Here is a 17,216-nt window from a genome sequence, read left to right on the forward strand (position 1 = left end):
AGCTGCAGCTAAGTAAGCAGAAGGCCCCAACTAATGGCAGTGGCACTAAAAAGTACTGTTACCAGTGCTTAGGCCAACACTGGACACAGAATTGTCCATTTCTGAAGGCAGAGTGCTACAGCTGCAAAGGTCATCTTGCCAAGGCATGTCAGAAGAAGGTAAATGGAGAAAACACTGGCTGGAGGAAATGGCAGTTAGTGCATACAGTTGTCGAACAACAGCAGGTTGATGAGAAAGCAGTTAAGATCCATACAATCCGAAGCACAAGGACGTCTGTGGAATTTTGCAAGGCACTGTGGTACAAGTAGTGTTGGATGGAGCTCCAGTAAACATGGAGGTCAACATGGGTGTATCAGTTAGCGTGATTCCTGAATCTCTGTATCTGGAATAGTTGAGTCAATATCAGCTGGAGAAATCGCACTTAGAATTATGAAGTTATGGAGGAGAAAAAATTCCCATAATGGGAAATGTTTCTGTCCTACTCACGTAGAACAAGCAATGTACAAAATTGCCCATCGTGTGGTGAAAGGCAAAAAAAGCAGCCTTGTTAGGAAGAAACTGGTTAGCAGCACTTAAATTAGATTGGAATGAGCATTTCCCTGTTGAAGCAAAATTCACATCACAAGATGACATAATCAAAAAAGCAGCCTCAGGTGTTTAGCAAAACAGCAAACTGATTCAAGGATTACAAGGCTAATGTACAGGCTCCGAGGAATGTAAGACTTGTCTATCGGAGCCCTTGTCCAGTAACTTATGGTGTAGGGGAGAAAGTAGAGCAAGAGCTGGAAAGACTCAAGTTCTGAGAATATTATCTCTGAAATAGAACAAAGTAATTGGGCTATTCCGATAATGGTGGTACCAAAGTCAAATGGTAGTGCAAGATATGTGGTGATTATAAAGTTGCCATAAATCAAGTATTAGAATGTAATCCACCCAATACTTTGCCAAACGTGGATGATCTGTTCACAATATTGCAAGGATGCCAGATTTTTTTCAAAGTTAGATCTGAAAAATGCCTATCTGCTATTTGAGTTAGATGATGAATCTAAGTCATTTTTGACCATCAATGCACACATGGCTCTATGATAGCTTCATAGGCTGCCATTTGCTGTTTCTTCAGCACATGAAAGTTTCCAAGGAGCAATGAACCAAATTTTGCAAGGAATTCATGAAAATGTGCATTATTTGGATGACATACTTATTCCAGCTCCAAACAGGTAGAACTGCAAGGAAAGACTGAAAAAGGTGCTCCGTTTGGAAAAGCATGGATTTCAAGCAAAGGCACACAAATGTGAAATGTTTCAAAATTCTGTAGAGTACTTGGGTCACAGGGTAGACAAATATGGGTTACACCCTACCAAGAGTAAGGTTCAAGCAAGAAATGCACCACACCTTCAAAATATTACTCAAGCTTGGATCGTTTTTGTGCCAAATGAAATACTACAGTAAATTCTTACCAAATTTGGCAACCTTACTGTATCCCCTGAATGAATTTTCAAGGGTGTTCTGTGGATTTGGACAAAGGAATATGATAAAGCATTCAAGTACTGTCAACTAATTGAATTTTATACAACTTGAAAAGGTGAATTAGTGTGATACATGTAGAGTACCAATAGTTATTCCAACACAAATTGTGCTTCAAACCAGTTCGGATTTGAGTCAGGATTAGACAGACATGTCTGATGGAATGGAAAATTCAATGGAAGGTGAAGGTCAAAATCAGTCTTTGCTGGAGAAAACTACCCCTCAGATTCAGTCCAAGATGGGTAAAGGTTCTTCCGCAAGTTTTGAAAGTTTGGGTCAAGAAAGATGGTATGCTCTTAGGAAACCAGTGATCAAGTTAGATTTGTAAATAAATGAAAAATCAAGAATTATATATAAGTTGTATGAATTTTAAACACTAACATTTTCAATAAGGAGGGATCAGTCTAATAGCACCCAATTGAGCCTATTTGCATATATATTATATAAACCAAAACTGGAATAAACCAGTTCAGTTGGGTATTAGAAGTCTATGTGTATGCAAGTGTTTTTGTCCTGCCAAAATACCTCACTCCCAAACTTCCTTTCTCCAAGGGCAACAGCCACAGCTTCTCCAATCTATATTCATAACTGAAGTCCCTCTCCTCTGAACCTATTCTCGTAAATCATTTCTGCACCCTTTCTAAAGAATTCACATCCTTCATAAAGTGCGGTACCCAGAATTGGGCACAACACTCCAGCTGAAGCTAAAACCAAACCAGTGCATTATAAAGATTCATCAAAACTTTCTTGCTTTTGTAGCCCATGTCTTCATTTATAAAGCCCAAGATGCCTTTGACCCACCTTCTCAACGTGGCTTGCCACCTTCAATGATTGTGCTCATATACCCACAGGTCTCTGTCCCTGTAACCTTTTTAGAATCGTACCCATTAGCTTATACTGGCTCTCTTCAGTCCTCTTACCAAAATGTATCACTTCACATTTTTCTGCATTAAATTTCATCTACCACATGACTACCCATTCCACCAGCCTCTGTATATGTCCTCTTAAAGTCGATCACTAATCTCCTCACCGCTCACAATATTTCCAATTTTTGTGTCACTGCACATTTTAAAATTGTGCCCAGCACATCCAAGTTAAGTCATAAATACATATCAAGAAAAGTAGTGATCCTAGTACTGATCCCTGGGCAACACCACAGAATTACTTCCACTAGTCCAAAATAAAACCATTTACCATTATTGTCTCTTGTCACTTGGCCAAACTCACATCTATGCTGCCACTGTCCCTTTTGTTCCATGGGTTTCAAATTTGCTGATACTATTATGTGGCACTTTTTTTTATTCTTTCTTGGGATGTGAGCATCGCTGGAAAGGCCAGCATTGTTGCCCATTCCTAACTGCCCTCGAGATGATGGTGGTGATCCATCTTCTTAAATCCTTGCTGTCCACATGATCTAGGTACACTCACAGTGCTGTTATGGAGGGGAGTTCCAGGTTTTTCAGCCAGCAACAGTAAAGGAACAGCAATATAGTTCTTGGTCAGGATGGTGTGTGGCTTGGAGGGAACTTGCTGGTAGTGGTATTCCCATGCCTCTGCTGCCCTCGTCCTTCTAAGTGGTAGAGATCACAGATTTGGAAGGTGCTGTTGAAGGAGGCTTGCAGTACATCATGTATAGGATACACAGTGCTGCCACTGTGCATTAGTGATGGAGGAAGTGAATATTTAAGGTGGTGGGTGGAGTACTGATCAAGCGGACTGCTTTGTTCTGGATCGTGTCAAGTTTCTGGAGTGTTGGTAGAGCTGCTCTCATCCAGGCATTTGGAGATATTTCATCACAATCCTGACTTGTGCCTTGTAGGTGGTGGACAAGCTTTAGGGAATCAAAAGTCAAGCCTCCTTCGACAGCACCTTCCAAATTCATGACCTCTATCGCCTAGAAGGACAAAGGATAAGGGCAGCAGATGTATGGGAACACTGCCACCTGCAAGTTCCCTCCAAGTTACACACCAACTTGACCAGGAGCTATATTGTCATTTCTTCACTGTCACTGGATGAAAAACTTGAACTCCCTTCCGAACACCGTGGGTGTATCTGCACCACATCGATTGGAGAGGTTAAAGAAAGCAGCTCACCACTTCTTCTCAGGTACAATTAGGGATAAGCAACAAATGCGAGCCTAGCCAGCAACACCCACAATCTGTGAAAGAATAAATTTTTTAAAAGTGAGAGCTATTCGCCACAGGATTCCAAACCTCTAACAGTTCTTTTAGCCACAGTAGTTATATAACTGTTCCAGTTAGGTTTCTGCTCAATGGTAACCTCCAGGAGGTTGCTGATGAGGAAGTCAGCAATGGTAATGCTGTTGAATATCAAGAGAAGATGGTTAGATTCTCTCTTGTTAGAAATGGTCATCGTTTGTCACTTGTGTGATATAAATGCAATGAGCCACTTAGCCCAAGCCTGAATGTTGTCCAGGTCTTGCTGCATGTGGAAATAGACTGTTTCAGTATCTGTGGAGTCACAAATGCTACTGAACATTGCACAGAGAACATCCCCACTTATGGCCTTATCATTGATCACTGATGAAGATGGCTGGGCCTAGGACATTATCAATGCCTTTTGAAAGTCCATATATCCACATCAACCACAGGAACCTCATCAACCCTCCCAGTTACCACATAAAAAGCAACAATTTGCTTTTAACAAATCCATGCTGGCTTTCCTTAATTAATCTATCCTTGTCCAAATATCTGTTAATTTTGTTCTAGATTATAGTTTCTAAAAGCTTTCCCAGTACAAAGGTTACGCTGATTGGCCTGTAGTTGCTGGTTTTACTCTTTTTTGAACAAGAGTGTAACCCCTTTAATTCTCTAATCCTCCAGCACCTCTCTATTGAAGCAGGATTGGAAGATTACAGCCAGTGCCTCCGCAATTTCTGCACTTATTTCCCTCATCATTCTCGGATACATCCCATCTGGTCCTAGTGACTCATCAGCTTCAAACAACCAGCCTATCTAATACCTCCTCTATCAATTTTAGCCCATCCAAATCTCAATTACCTTCTGCCTTCACCATGACTTTGGCAGCACCTTCTTCCTTGGTAAAGAAAGAAGGAAAGTATCTATTTAATACCTCAGCCATGTTCTCTGTATGTATAGTTCCTCGTTTTGGTCCCTAATCAGCCCTACCCCTCCTCTTACTAGGGATGAGAGTAGCCAAAGAGAAAAAAAAGGTCTAAAAATTAATGGGTGGTGAAGACAAAAAGGTCTGAAATTTTTTTGTGATGAGGAATCTTGTAATTATAGCACTTTTTATGATCAGTAGTGAATACAAATGCTTCTAGGCCACTTCAAATGGATGGAAATATTAGACTTAGTTTTCCCTTTGATTACCTTCTATTATCTTGAAGACTGTGGACCAACACTTTTGTATAAAATCACCAAAGTGACCTCAGCACTTCAGCATTCAATGCAGTTAGTGCATGTAATACAGGATGAAAAGTACTAACTACAACAGAATATGAAGTTGCTGGACTATGTACATGTGAAGTGAAGCAAAGAATATCGCAGTGCTTTGTAAACTATTTTCCAATCTGACCCCATTTTACTTCACCACCAACTTACCACAAGCAATTATGGATGTGCAACAAAGGCTGACCTTGCCAATAATGCTCATATCCCATGAACAAAAAAAACTCCTGAAAATTAGCATGTCCCCAGACACCAGCAAAAACAAAACAGCAATAAAGCAGCACAGTAACATTCGGTATAGATCAGCATATTACATTACATAAAACTATGAAATTAAAAAATGATTTTATGTACCAACGTAGGTTTCAGCCAAGCTCTCCACATTCCATGGTGACAGAAGACTCAGTGAAGCCCCTCCACCCACCCACCCACACTTATTTCCTCTCTCCCCATCTCTCACAACCCTTCTCAAACCCCATTCACACCCTCCCTCTCCACTCAGCCCCTCACTTGCTCAGCCCTTATCTTCCCACCCAGAATCACTGAGTCATCCCACCATCCTCCACCTCACCTAAATTTCTCCACTTTTCCTGGATTTGGCTCCTCCCCACTGCAGCTGCCAGCCAGTGGGTGGTTGCGGCTCCTCCTCAACTGGCGCCACTTAGATCTGCACTGCTGGGGAAGGGTGAGCCACCCCTCCCATAGAGATAGGAGCTCGGGCCCCGACATGCCAGGAACCTCCACCTCTTCCACCATTGGACGCTTGGGTGGAGCCAGGGTCCCGAGTAGATCAAGCCAGAGGAGGCTGCTGCATAGGGCACGATGTTGCAGAGACCGCACCAGCTGGAATCTCCCTCCCTCACAGGGCCGGAGCCCAAAGCCAAGTGGCAGGCTGCAGTTGGATAGAGGCCTTGGATTGGGTGAGAAGATCCAGCCATCCTGCACTCATGGCAGCAACTCCCCGGTGCCTCCTCCACTGTGGAAGATGGTCCAGCGCAGTATGGCTCTCTACAGACTGTACACAAAAACAGCAGCCACTGAGCTCAGGACTGCCGCATCGCCCAATCACACAAAGAGAGTCAATGCCAGGGCAGAATTGTGACAAATTAAAGAAGGGGGAGAGGAGTGAAGGGCCATTGAGAAATCAGGAAAAAAATTAAGAATGGAATTCCGTGATCCAAAAGGTGGAGACCTGCTAAAAGGTGGCAATTTATCATCTCTGTACTACCTTTTTACTATTTATAGGCCTATAGAATTGTGAATTCCCCTTTTATGTTTGCTGTCAGCATCCTATAAGCCCTCTTTGCCTCATTTGTTTCCTTTTTCACTGCCCCTCAGAACTTTCTACAGTCAGCATGATTCTCTATTATCAGCCTGAGTTATGTCAAATGCTCCCTTTTTCTGCTTCATTTTACTTTCTCTCTTTCATCATCTAGAGTTCTCAGGCTTTGGTTGCCCTACGTTTCCCCTTGTGGGAACGCACCCAGTAATGTAATGGCACCTCTTTGCTTCTCAACTCCAACCAAATAGATTCTGTCCTTGACCACTCTAGGACATCCTCTCTCTCTTTCTTCAACATTAATATTTGCCCTAACCAACACTGTTAGTTGCCTCCACCTTTCTTTCCTTCCCTATATCTTTCCTGAGCACCTTGTATCCAGGTATACTCGATACCCAGTTCTGCCCCTTTTTCAGCCAGATGTCTGATTGTCACAACATATTCCCATGTGGTTATTTGTGCCTGCAGTTCACCAACCTTATTAATTTCAGTGTCTGCATTTATGTACTTGCACTGTAAACCTGAATTAGATCATTAGAATAGGCTCATTTCACTTTTAAAAAAACCTAGCTCTGTATGACTAAATGGGTGTACGACAGTCTGGATTTGAATCCTTTAGATCACAGAAGTTTCACAATTAACATTTCCCAAGTGCTGACAGTCTGAATGTCAGCCAGTCACTGTTATAAATATCGTGTTTTTTTTTAAATCTTCAAATCCAGTTTAGATCTACAAATACAAGATGTGTTTCCTAACTAGAATGTTGCAGTTAAGCGTCCTACTCAAACTGCCACCCAGTTAGGATCAAGTAACTCAGAAGAGGAGAAAGATCAAACCCGGAATCTTCCAGATTAATAGCTGAGCCGTCAGAGCGGCAAAACAAGGCAGAGAAGGTGATCATCTCATCAGCTGTTTGCAGTCATTAAAAGGCACATTGTTGGGGCAAGCCTATAAACAGCATTATGTGCACACTGGAGAGATAAATATCTGCAGATTTGCTTTCACTCTAACTTCAGAATGATGCAAACAGGCAGCAAAAATATTGACTTCTGCTCCCAAAAGTATTAAAATAAATGTGCCTCCTTCAGTATGGAATAAAGCTGCATTAATATGGCTTTATTGTCTCCTCTTTCTCTCTTTATCATTACTTTCCGTTTCTCCCCACTCTCCAACAGAGAAGGGAAAAGTGCAACATAGACTGGTAACAAATAAAATTTGTTGTTTTTCTTAAAAAAATGGCTAGGGGCCGAAATTTGTGGCAGTGGGATTTTACTTTCCCGCTGAAGTCAATGAGGTTTATAATGTCTCGCCACATTTTCAGGCCCCATCCCCGCCGAAATGGGGCCGTAAAATTCTGCTCTAGGAGTCTTTTCTGCTTTAATTTTTCTTTCGCTTTGCATTATAGGTGCTTGAATAATGTTATTGTCTGCATTTCTCCAATCTGGTCTCTATGCATCCCTGATTTCCATCACTCCATAACTGACAGCCATGCCTTCAAAAGTCTAGGCCATAAGCTCTGGAATTCTTCATCTGTATCTACCTTTTAGATGGTGTTTGAAGCCTACATCTCTGACAACACTTTTGGTCATCTACTCTAATATTTCCCTATGCGGCTTCTGCTAATTTAAAGGGGCAAGTTGTTGTTGCAAGGACAAGCAGCATTAATATGAGAAAAGACAGGGGAGAGGCAGCATCATTAACCTCTCAGTAGAAAAATACATATTTACAGCAAGTCCAGTAAGTGATAGTACAATTCATTTAGCCCATTGTTCTGATGGAAGTAATTTAATTAGGTCTAATTTGATGCTGTTTTAAAGAAGGGGGTGATGTCGATATTTTGTTAGAGCTTTTGAATTATTAGCAAACCATAATTGGAGCAAAGTAGTTTAGGCTGGAATGCATTTCATTCAGCAGTAAAACATACAACTGCTTTTTCACATGCTGATCTCGTATAACCACAGCTCTGTGGTAGCACCCTCGAAATCAGGAGGATGTGGGTTCTAGTCTTATTTCTGAGACTTGAGCTCATGATCTAGACTGACATTTCCAGAGCAGTACAGTGGGAGTGCTACATTGTCACAGTTGCTATTTTTCGGATGAGACATTAAACAGAGTTCCCATCTGCCTTCTCAACAAGATCACATGATGCTATTTCTGTCTTGGCCATTATTTATCCCTCAATCAACATTATCAAAACAGATTAGCTGATCATTATCACATTACTGCTGTTTGTGTGACCTAGCTGTGCACAAATTGATCACCATGTGTCCTACCTTACAATAGTAACCAAACTTCAAAAAAGCACCTCACTGACCACTTTGGCATATCCCAAGATCGTGAAAGGCACTGCAAAATGCAAATTCCTTTTTTTCTTTTTCATGAGTACCATAAACTATGAAACTGTAAAACTTGCTGTTCTTCCTGCTTATGATTTAACATTCAGTCAAATGCAGCAAAACCCACTGGCTGCCCATAGCTCTGAGTACCATGGCATGTTTAGCACTTATTTTAGGGACTGGTCAGATTCCCAATATATCTTTCACCTTTACACAAAAGCAAAATAAAGACAGGTTTGTTTTTTTCACAAATATCTACATTGGATGCCTCAACTCACCAACATCTGGGAATGATTACATTCACATCACACAGCTATAAAAATGAGTATCTAAGTAAAACCACAGAAGATGGAAAATATTGTGTGTTTCACAGAAAAAAAGGAACACAACATATCTCTAGCAACAAATTGTTTGAGGGAACAATCCATTACTTGTTTTGTCACAATGTTGAACAGTTTGGGCTTTGTGCAGAGAAGAGATAGTGTTTTGAAACTTTTGTAATATCCAGAGCAGTAACAGACAGATTTGTGTTACAAAAATTTAGATAGTTGAGAATAATCATCAGTAAACAGCACTTCATAGTTGAAATACAGATAGTTTGGGATTTTCTTTTTGTCAAGGGTTTGGGATTTTTTTTGTCAAGGGTTTAAAAGGGTATCTAATAACAGATTGTACCACCATGATATAATCAAGATCAGTGATCAAAAATATTCTATGATTCTCGAATTCCTATTTTATTAAGCCATATTTCCATTAGGGCTGCTGGAATCTGATGACTCTCACTAATATTACAATGTATATTATTAAAATAGTGCCAGGCATCAAGACACTGTGGGTTATTTTTTATCTATGTCATGTTGACAAGGCATGAGATGCATTGAAGGACACTGAATGAAGTGAGAGTGGAAATTGCAGGGGCACTGGCCACAATCTTTCAGCCTTCCCTGGACTCAAGGGAGGTGCCAGAGGACTGAAGAATTGCAAACATTATACCCTTGTTCAGAAAGGTTGTAAAGATAAGCCCAGACGGTTTAACTTCAGTGGTGGTGAAACTTCTAGAAATAATTATTTGGGATAGAATTAATAGTCATATGGAAAATGTGGATTGACAAGGAAGAGCCAGTATGGATTTTTTAAGGGAAAATCTTGTTTAACTAACTTGCTGGAGTTTTTTTGAAGAGGTAACAGAGAGGGTTGATGAAGGTATTGCTGCTGACATGGTGTAAATGGACTTCCAAAAGGCATTTGATACCACGCCACACAAAAGACTTGTGAGAAAAGTTATAGCTCATAGAATAAAAGGGCCAGTAGCAACATGGATATAAAATTGTCAAAGTAATAGGAAACAGTGAGTGATGGTTAATGTATTTCTTTTGGGCTGGAGGAAGGTTTGTAGTGGAGTTCGCTAGGGGTCAGTATTGGGATCCTTGCATTTCCTGATATACATTAATGATCTAGGTCTTGGTGTGCAGGGGACAATTTCAAAGTTTAGAGATGATACAAAACTTGGAAGCATTGTAAACTGTGAGGAGGACAGTGTAGAATTTCAAAAGAACATAGACAAGTTGGCACAGTAAGCAAATAGGTGACAGATGAAGTTCAAATGTAGAGAAGTGTGAGGTGATTCATTTTGGTAGGAAGAACATGGAAAGACAATATAAAATAAAGGTACAACTTTAAAGGATATGCCAGAGCAGAGGGGCCTGGGCGTATATGTGCATAAGTCATTAAAGGTGACAGGACAGGTGAAGAGAGCAGTTACTAAAGCATACAGTATCCTCAGCTTTATTGATAGGGGCATAGAGTACAAGAGCAAGGAGGTTATGCTGAACTTATATAGGACACAAGTAAGACCTCAGGTGAAGTATTGTACACGGTTTTGGGCACCACACTTTAGGAAGGATGTGAACGCATTGGAGAGAGTGCAGAAAATGTTTACAAAAATGGTTCCTGGGATGAGAAACTTTGGTTATGAAGATAGATTGGAGAAGTTGGGACTGTTGTCCTTGGAGAAGAGAAGGCAAAGGAAAGATTTGATAAAAGGTGTTCAAAATCATGAGGGGGCTGAACAGAGTAGATAGGGAGAAACTATTCCCACTCCTAAAAGGATTAAGAACGAGAGGACACAAATTTAAAGTGACTTGCAAAAGAGGCAAATGCGATGTGAGAAAAAACTTTATCACATAGCGAGTGGTTTGTGTCTGGAATACACTGCCTGTGTGAAGGAGGCAGGTTCAATCGTGACATTCAAGAGAGCATTAGATGATTATTTAAATAGAAACAATGTGCAGGGGTACAGGGAAAAGCCAAGAGTAGGGAAGAGTCATAATGCTCATTCGGAGGGCTGGTGCAGATATGGGCCAAATGACCTCCTCCTGCATTATCACAATTCTTTGATTCTGTCACCTGTCATATTTCTGACCTTAAAAGAACATGTGACTCAACAGGATGTATTCTGTTGCACAAGACAATCAGAAATCCAATGGCATCTAAAGTTCTGCTTTTTCACTTTTTAAGGCAAAATTACCTTTGTAAGACTTTTGACCTAGCTCATGAAGAAACTGGAAGCTAAGAGAGCACATGGCCAAATCTTGGATTTTATCTGGTGTTATGTACTCCAACTCAAGTTCCGTAGGAGTAGATGGAAGATTGAATAGACCCATCAATGTTTTGATCTATGAGTGGATTCAAGAGGACCGGTCTCAGAGCGTCTGTTCCAGCACAATGAAGAACCTGCACCATACCCAACTGCAGATAATTGCGCTCTTAGTGGTGGGCTCATCCGAGATCTGCTCCCCTCTACTCATCGTCTAAAAAAGGGATTCAGCAGTCAGTGCCCTGACGTGCAGCATTATGGTTTTTCATGGCTGAAAAAGGAACCAACAAGGTGTTGATTGGAAGATAAAAAGCACCTATATAAAATGCTGATTGATAATGGATAACTGGGGGCTCTGCCAGATGCCAATTTTAGTTTGGAAAGGGGACTACAGCAGACCTAAAGCACTACTGAAAAAATTCATTCCAATATTATACCCAAAGAATGTCAGGGGAAAGTTGCTAAACCCCAAGATATTTAAATGGAGTTGAACACAAGGATGAATAGAAATAGTTAACATATACAATGACCCTTTCTGGTGTTTTCTTTAAAACTGGGGTGGTATGAATAGCACGCTAATATCATCCCTCTGTCCCACAACAATTTAATTTTAAATACCTCCTACCTTATATAGTTGAACCCTGTGATCCCCACCTCTGCAGACAAACAGAAAAAAGAGGCAAATTAGAACAAATTACAAGTAAAATAATTCTCCTGGATCTTTTTGATTTCATTCTATTTAATTTCACTGGTTTGTCATTTTCAATCTCAGTTTAAAACTTAAATAATTGAAATTAGCCTCTTTCACATTTTTAAAATACAAAAAGGATCATGATTATTATTACTAATAATAACTATATAAAAGTCATCACCATTATTATAATAAAACCTTTACCAGACTAAATATTTATCAGGGTGATTATCTTAGAAACTTCCAATACCATCATACTAAATGAATGATAACTAACAAATGGTGCAATCTTGCAGAGAAATAGTTGATTTAAAAAACAACTGCGGTTGTTTGAGGTACAGGATGATTCATGCAGACCTCAATTCTGGATAACAAGTTAATCTTTGAAATCAGACAGTTTTTCCTTTTTAAATAAATTATATTTCAAGACAGTCTGGGCCCGGTTTTAAATAAAAGAACAGGTTCCTAAAAACAAAAGTTAAAAGGAAAAGGACAATCCATTACTGGCTATAATGCAGACTACCCACAGCAGCAAATGTGGCACTAGAAGAGCATGTGACAAATCTGATGAGTATATTGGGTAATTACTTGACATTGAAACAGGGGATATACAAATTGGTAATGTGACACTGGGCTTGAAAAAGGTACAACTAAATAGAAAGTAATTCCATTTGGGACTGTTGGTTATCTTAGCATTTTTGGTCGAGATGTAATTTGGGGAATCCATCTAATAGCCAAGACATCAGCGATGGATAGCTTGGTTTGGGGTAAAGAAGCCGGCTTTCTCCCAAGTTAGCAGAGCCTCCCTCCATAGGAAACGTGTACAGGAATTGAATGATGAGTCTTGGAAGATCTGCAAACTAGAGTTGACTGATCCGATGATGCAATCAGTTTACCTGAGCACAACACAAAGAGCTGCCCAGAGAAAGATGCACACTTAGAGAAATCCTAGCAAATTTGGATCAGGAATGTAGTTGAACCTCAGATAATTGATCCAGATGAAGGCACCTGAATTACCTTAAAACACTCTAGCTGCAGTATAGGAACCAGCATTTGGTAGTACTAATCTTTGAACCTGAGGTCCTGCGAGACTAGCGATTAAAATGCTACAGGAGGTTGATTAGATCATGAGCAGCATGACTCTTTTGCCCTTAGACATATTAACTATTGCAGATTGCAGCTGATCAAGTGTGGATATACTCTTTCGGCCACTGTTGTGTTATGTTCCCTGCTAATGCTCAATGCCTTATCTGATCTGGAGTTGGATCTGCGGTTGTGAAGAAAGTGAGCTCAAGGTCTCCCTGCCTAAAGAAATCAGGCTTCAACATTCTCCTAGCCAGCTTAGTGTCTCAGCAGGCTTGAGAAATCAAGTGATGATGAAATAGGGCAGGATCATCATGTTAGGCACCCAAAAGAAAAGCTTATGCAATCTGATGTCAACTTTAACTGAAAACTGAAATTAACCAGAAGTGGAGGTAATTCAACTGAAATAGGCCTGGTGATTGATTCAGCCTGTAAAGTATCAGTGACTTGCAAAAGGCAATCATACTACAAAATTTCACCGCAAAGCTGAAGAAAGAGGCTGTAAACTTTTTCTTTTAAATACGCACAACAGATTGATGATAAGACCATAAGTCTTAGGCAGAAATTAGGCCATTCGGCCCATTGAGTCTGCTCTGCCATTTAATCATGGCTGATAAGTTTCTCAACCCCATTCTCCCGCCTTCTTCCCATAATCTTTGATCTTCTTAACAATCAAGAACCTATTGATCTCAGTCTTAAATACACTCAATGACCTGGCCTCCACAGCCTTCTGTGGCAATGAATTCCATAGATTCACCACTCTCTGGCTAAAGAAGTTTCTCCTCATCTCTGTTCTAAAAGGTCTTCCCTTTACTCTGAGGCTGTGCCCTCGGGTCCTAGTCTCTCCTACTAATGGAAACATCTTCCCCATGTCCACTCTATCCAGGCCTTTTAGTATTCTGTAAATTTCAATCAGATCCCCCCTCATCCTTCTAAACTCCATCGAATATAGACCCAGAGTCCTCAAACGTTCCTCATTTGTTAAGCCTTTCATTCCTGGGATCATTCTCGTGAACCTCCTCTGGACCCTCTCCAGGGCCAGCGCATCCTTCCTGAGATACGGGGCCCAAAATTGCTCACAATATTCTAAATGTGGTCTGACCAGAGCCTTATAAAGCCTCAGCAGCACATCCCGGCTTTTATATTCTAGTCCTCTCCAAATAAATGCCAACATTGCATTTGCCTTCCTAACTACTGACTCAACCTGAAGTTAACCTTAAGAGAATGCTGGACTAGGACTCCCAAGTCCCTTTCTGAATTCTCTCCCCATTTAGAAAATAGTCTATGCCTCTATTCTTCCTACCAAAGTGCATGACCTCACACACCCCCACGTTGTATTCCATCTGTCACTTCTTTGCCCATTCTCCTAACCTGTCCAAATCCTTCTGCAGCCTCCCTGCCTCCTCAATACCACCTGTCCCTCTACCTATCTTTGTTTCATTTGCAATCTTAGCCAGGATGCCCTCAGTTCCTTCATCTAGATCATTAATGTATAAAGTGAAAAGTTGTGGTCCCAACACTGACCCCTGCGGAACTCCACTAGTCACCGGCCACCATCCTGAGAAGGACCCCCTTATCCCCACTCTCTGACTCCTGCCAGACAGCCAATCTTCTATCCATGCTAGAATCTTGCCTCTAACACCATGAGCTCTTATCTTACTGAGCAGCCTCCTGTGCAGCACCTTGTCAAAAGCCTTCTGGAAGTCCAAGTAGATAACATCCATTGGCTCTCCTTTGTCTAACCTACTCGTTACCTCCTCAAAGAATTCTAACAGATTTGTCAGGCATGACCTCCCCTTGATGAAATCATGCTGACTTTGCCCGATTTTACCATGCACGTCCAAGTATTCTGAAATCTCATCCTTAATAATGGACTCTAAAATCTTACCAACGACCGAGGTCAGGCTAATCGGCCTGTAATTTCCCGTCTTTTGCCTCACTCCCTTCTTAAACGGAGGGGGGGTTACATTAGCGGCTTTCCAGTTCTCTGGGACCCTCCCTGACTCCAGTGATTCCTGAAAGATTGCCACTAACGCCTCTACTATCTCTTCAGCTATCTCCTTCAGAACTCTGGGGTGTAATCCATCTGGTCCAGGTGATTTATCCACCTTCAGACCTTTCAGTTTTCCTAGCACCTTTTCCTTGGTAATGGCCACCATACTCACCTTTGCCCGCCGACTCTCTTGAACTTTGGGGATGTCACTCATGTCTTCCACCGTGAAGACTGATGCAAAGTACCTATTCAGTTCCTCCGCCATTTCTTTGTTCCCCACTACTACTTCTCCAGCGTTATTTTCCAGCAGCCCAATGTCCACTTTTACCTCTCTCCTACTCTTTATATATCTTAAAAAACTCTTGCAATCTTCTTTTATATTACTGGCTAGTTTACCCTCATATTTATTCTTCTCCCTCCTTATTTCTTTTTTAGTTGTCCTCTGTTGGTCTTTGTAGGCTTCCCAATCCCCTGGTTTCCCACTGCTCTTCGCTACATTGTATGCTTTCTCTTCAACTATTATGCTGTCCCTGATTTCCCTTGTCAGCCATGGTTGCCTCGTCCTCCCTTTAGTATGCTTCATCTTCCTAGGGTTGAATTTTTGCTGTGTCTCCCGAATTACTCCCAGAAACTGCTGCCATTTCTGTTCCACTGTCTTTCCTGCTAGGCTCATCTCCCAGTCAATTCTGGCTAGCTCCTCCCTCATGCCTCTGCAGTTGCCTTTATTCAACTGTAATACCATTACATCTGATTCCAGCTTTTTCCTCTCAAATTGCAGGGTAAGTTCTATCATATTATGGTCACTTCCTCCTAAGGGTTCCTTCACCTTAAGCTCCCTTATCAAATCTGCCTCGTTACACTTCACTAAATCTAGAATTGCCTGTTTCCTAGTGGGCTCCACTAGCTGATGTAGGATTTAGTGGTGAAAATAACTGATGGAAAGCCTAAAAAAAAACCTGTACATTGCACATTGGAGAGAACCTTTGCATGGCATGAAGCTTTTAAATGGAATTATGCCCCTAGGTGATTATCCAATATAGAATAATAGATCTGTTTGTATGCACAAATTGAACAATGATGATGTATTTTTATTACCAAGGGCTAAGAGACTTATAAACTAGAAACCCATCATTCAATCCAGTGACGGCTAGAGCTAGAAGAAATATAGGTGCTGAATGGAATGAGAGAAATTTCACTATTGTGACTAAATTCCATCACATTCTTCTTACCAATTACATGTTAATATTGATGATTTTCTTGGAACGCAGCTGAGCTGCTGCTTTATTAAAAAATCGTCATATTCTCTTCTTTCCTGCTTATAAATCAAAATCTGTGTAGAAGCTTAAGCTTTCCCATTTGTTGTTCGTAATGCAATTATAAACATGCACTTACACCCACATTTATGATTTAGCTATAACTAACAATCAGGAATCTTCTATGTGGTTGTTGCTAATTTTTGACTCTTAAGAATACTGAAATACAGAACTGCATGTGGAGTTTTTAAAAACAGGTTTGTTCTGTTGCACTTCTTAAGTATTAGTGCACTTTTAAAATTCTCGTTCCTGCATTCAGTTCTTTCCATGGCACCACACCTCTGCATCTATGCAACTTCCTCCACCCACCACCCCACCCCCCCACCCAGCCCTAGAAGCCCCAGAGACTTAGTGCTCCTCCAATTTTGGCCTGCTCAAGTCCAGTTCCCTTTGCTCTACAATTGGCAGCCATGCACTCAGCTGTCTAGGTCCTAGCTCTGGAATTCCCTCACTAAACCTCTCCACCTCTCTCCTCCTTTAAGCCACTCCTTAAAACCTACCTATTTAACCAAGATTTTGGTCACCAGTCCTATTACCCCCAAGTAGCTTAGCATCAAACTGTACGGTTAAAATCCTACAAAACACCGTGAGATGTTTTTCTATGTTAAAGGCACAACATAAATGAAAGTTCATGTTGATATATTAGTCTCAGAGAAAGCAGTCATTTTTATCCCTTTCTTGCATGACCTGGTCAATCAGGAATATTCTGATTCCTGCTCATTCCTATCCTCCTCTGGTTGTGAATTTTGTGAAAACTGGAGGTCCTCTTCAAGGACAAAATTAAAAAGAGGTGAGCATTCATGGTTTAAAAATATCAGCCTGCTCCTTACCTGGTGCCTGCATTGCCATGGAAGTAAAGAATGATAGGGTGGCCTGACGCCAAGGTTCCTTCATACCATGTCTGGTCCTTTCCCTGAGCTTCCTTCCAAAGACTGGCAGGTACTGTGTGCCTATCAATAAGCACAGAGTG

At 41.0% G+C, this 17,216-nt stretch overlaps 1 protein-coding gene across 2 annotated transcripts in view; it reads right to left on the reverse strand.

Annotated features, from left to right (window-relative positions):
* Nucleotides 1-17,216, reverse strand: part of abhd12 (abhydrolase domain containing 12, lysophospholipase) — a 154,321-nt gene that overhangs the window by 88,059 nt on the left and 49,046 nt on the right. For both annotated transcript variants that reach the window (XM_041177024.1, XM_041177014.1), the window contains 2 exons: nucleotides 17,077-17,196; nucleotides 11,792-11,822 (listed from right to left, as the gene is read on the reverse strand). In XM_041177024.1, coding sequence (XP_041032958.1) covers nucleotides 11,792-11,822; nucleotides 17,077-17,196 — 151 coding nt within the window. The remainder of the gene's footprint in view (nucleotides 1-11,791; nucleotides 11,823-17,076; nucleotides 17,197-17,216) is intronic.

Source organism: Carcharodon carcharias, chromosome 2 (assembly GCF_017639515.1).
Source record: "Carcharodon carcharias isolate sCarCar2 chromosome 2, sCarCar2.pri, whole genome shotgun sequence".
NCBI classification, from domain to species: Eukaryota; Metazoa; Chordata; class Chondrichthyes; order Lamniformes; family Lamnidae; genus Carcharodon; species Carcharodon carcharias.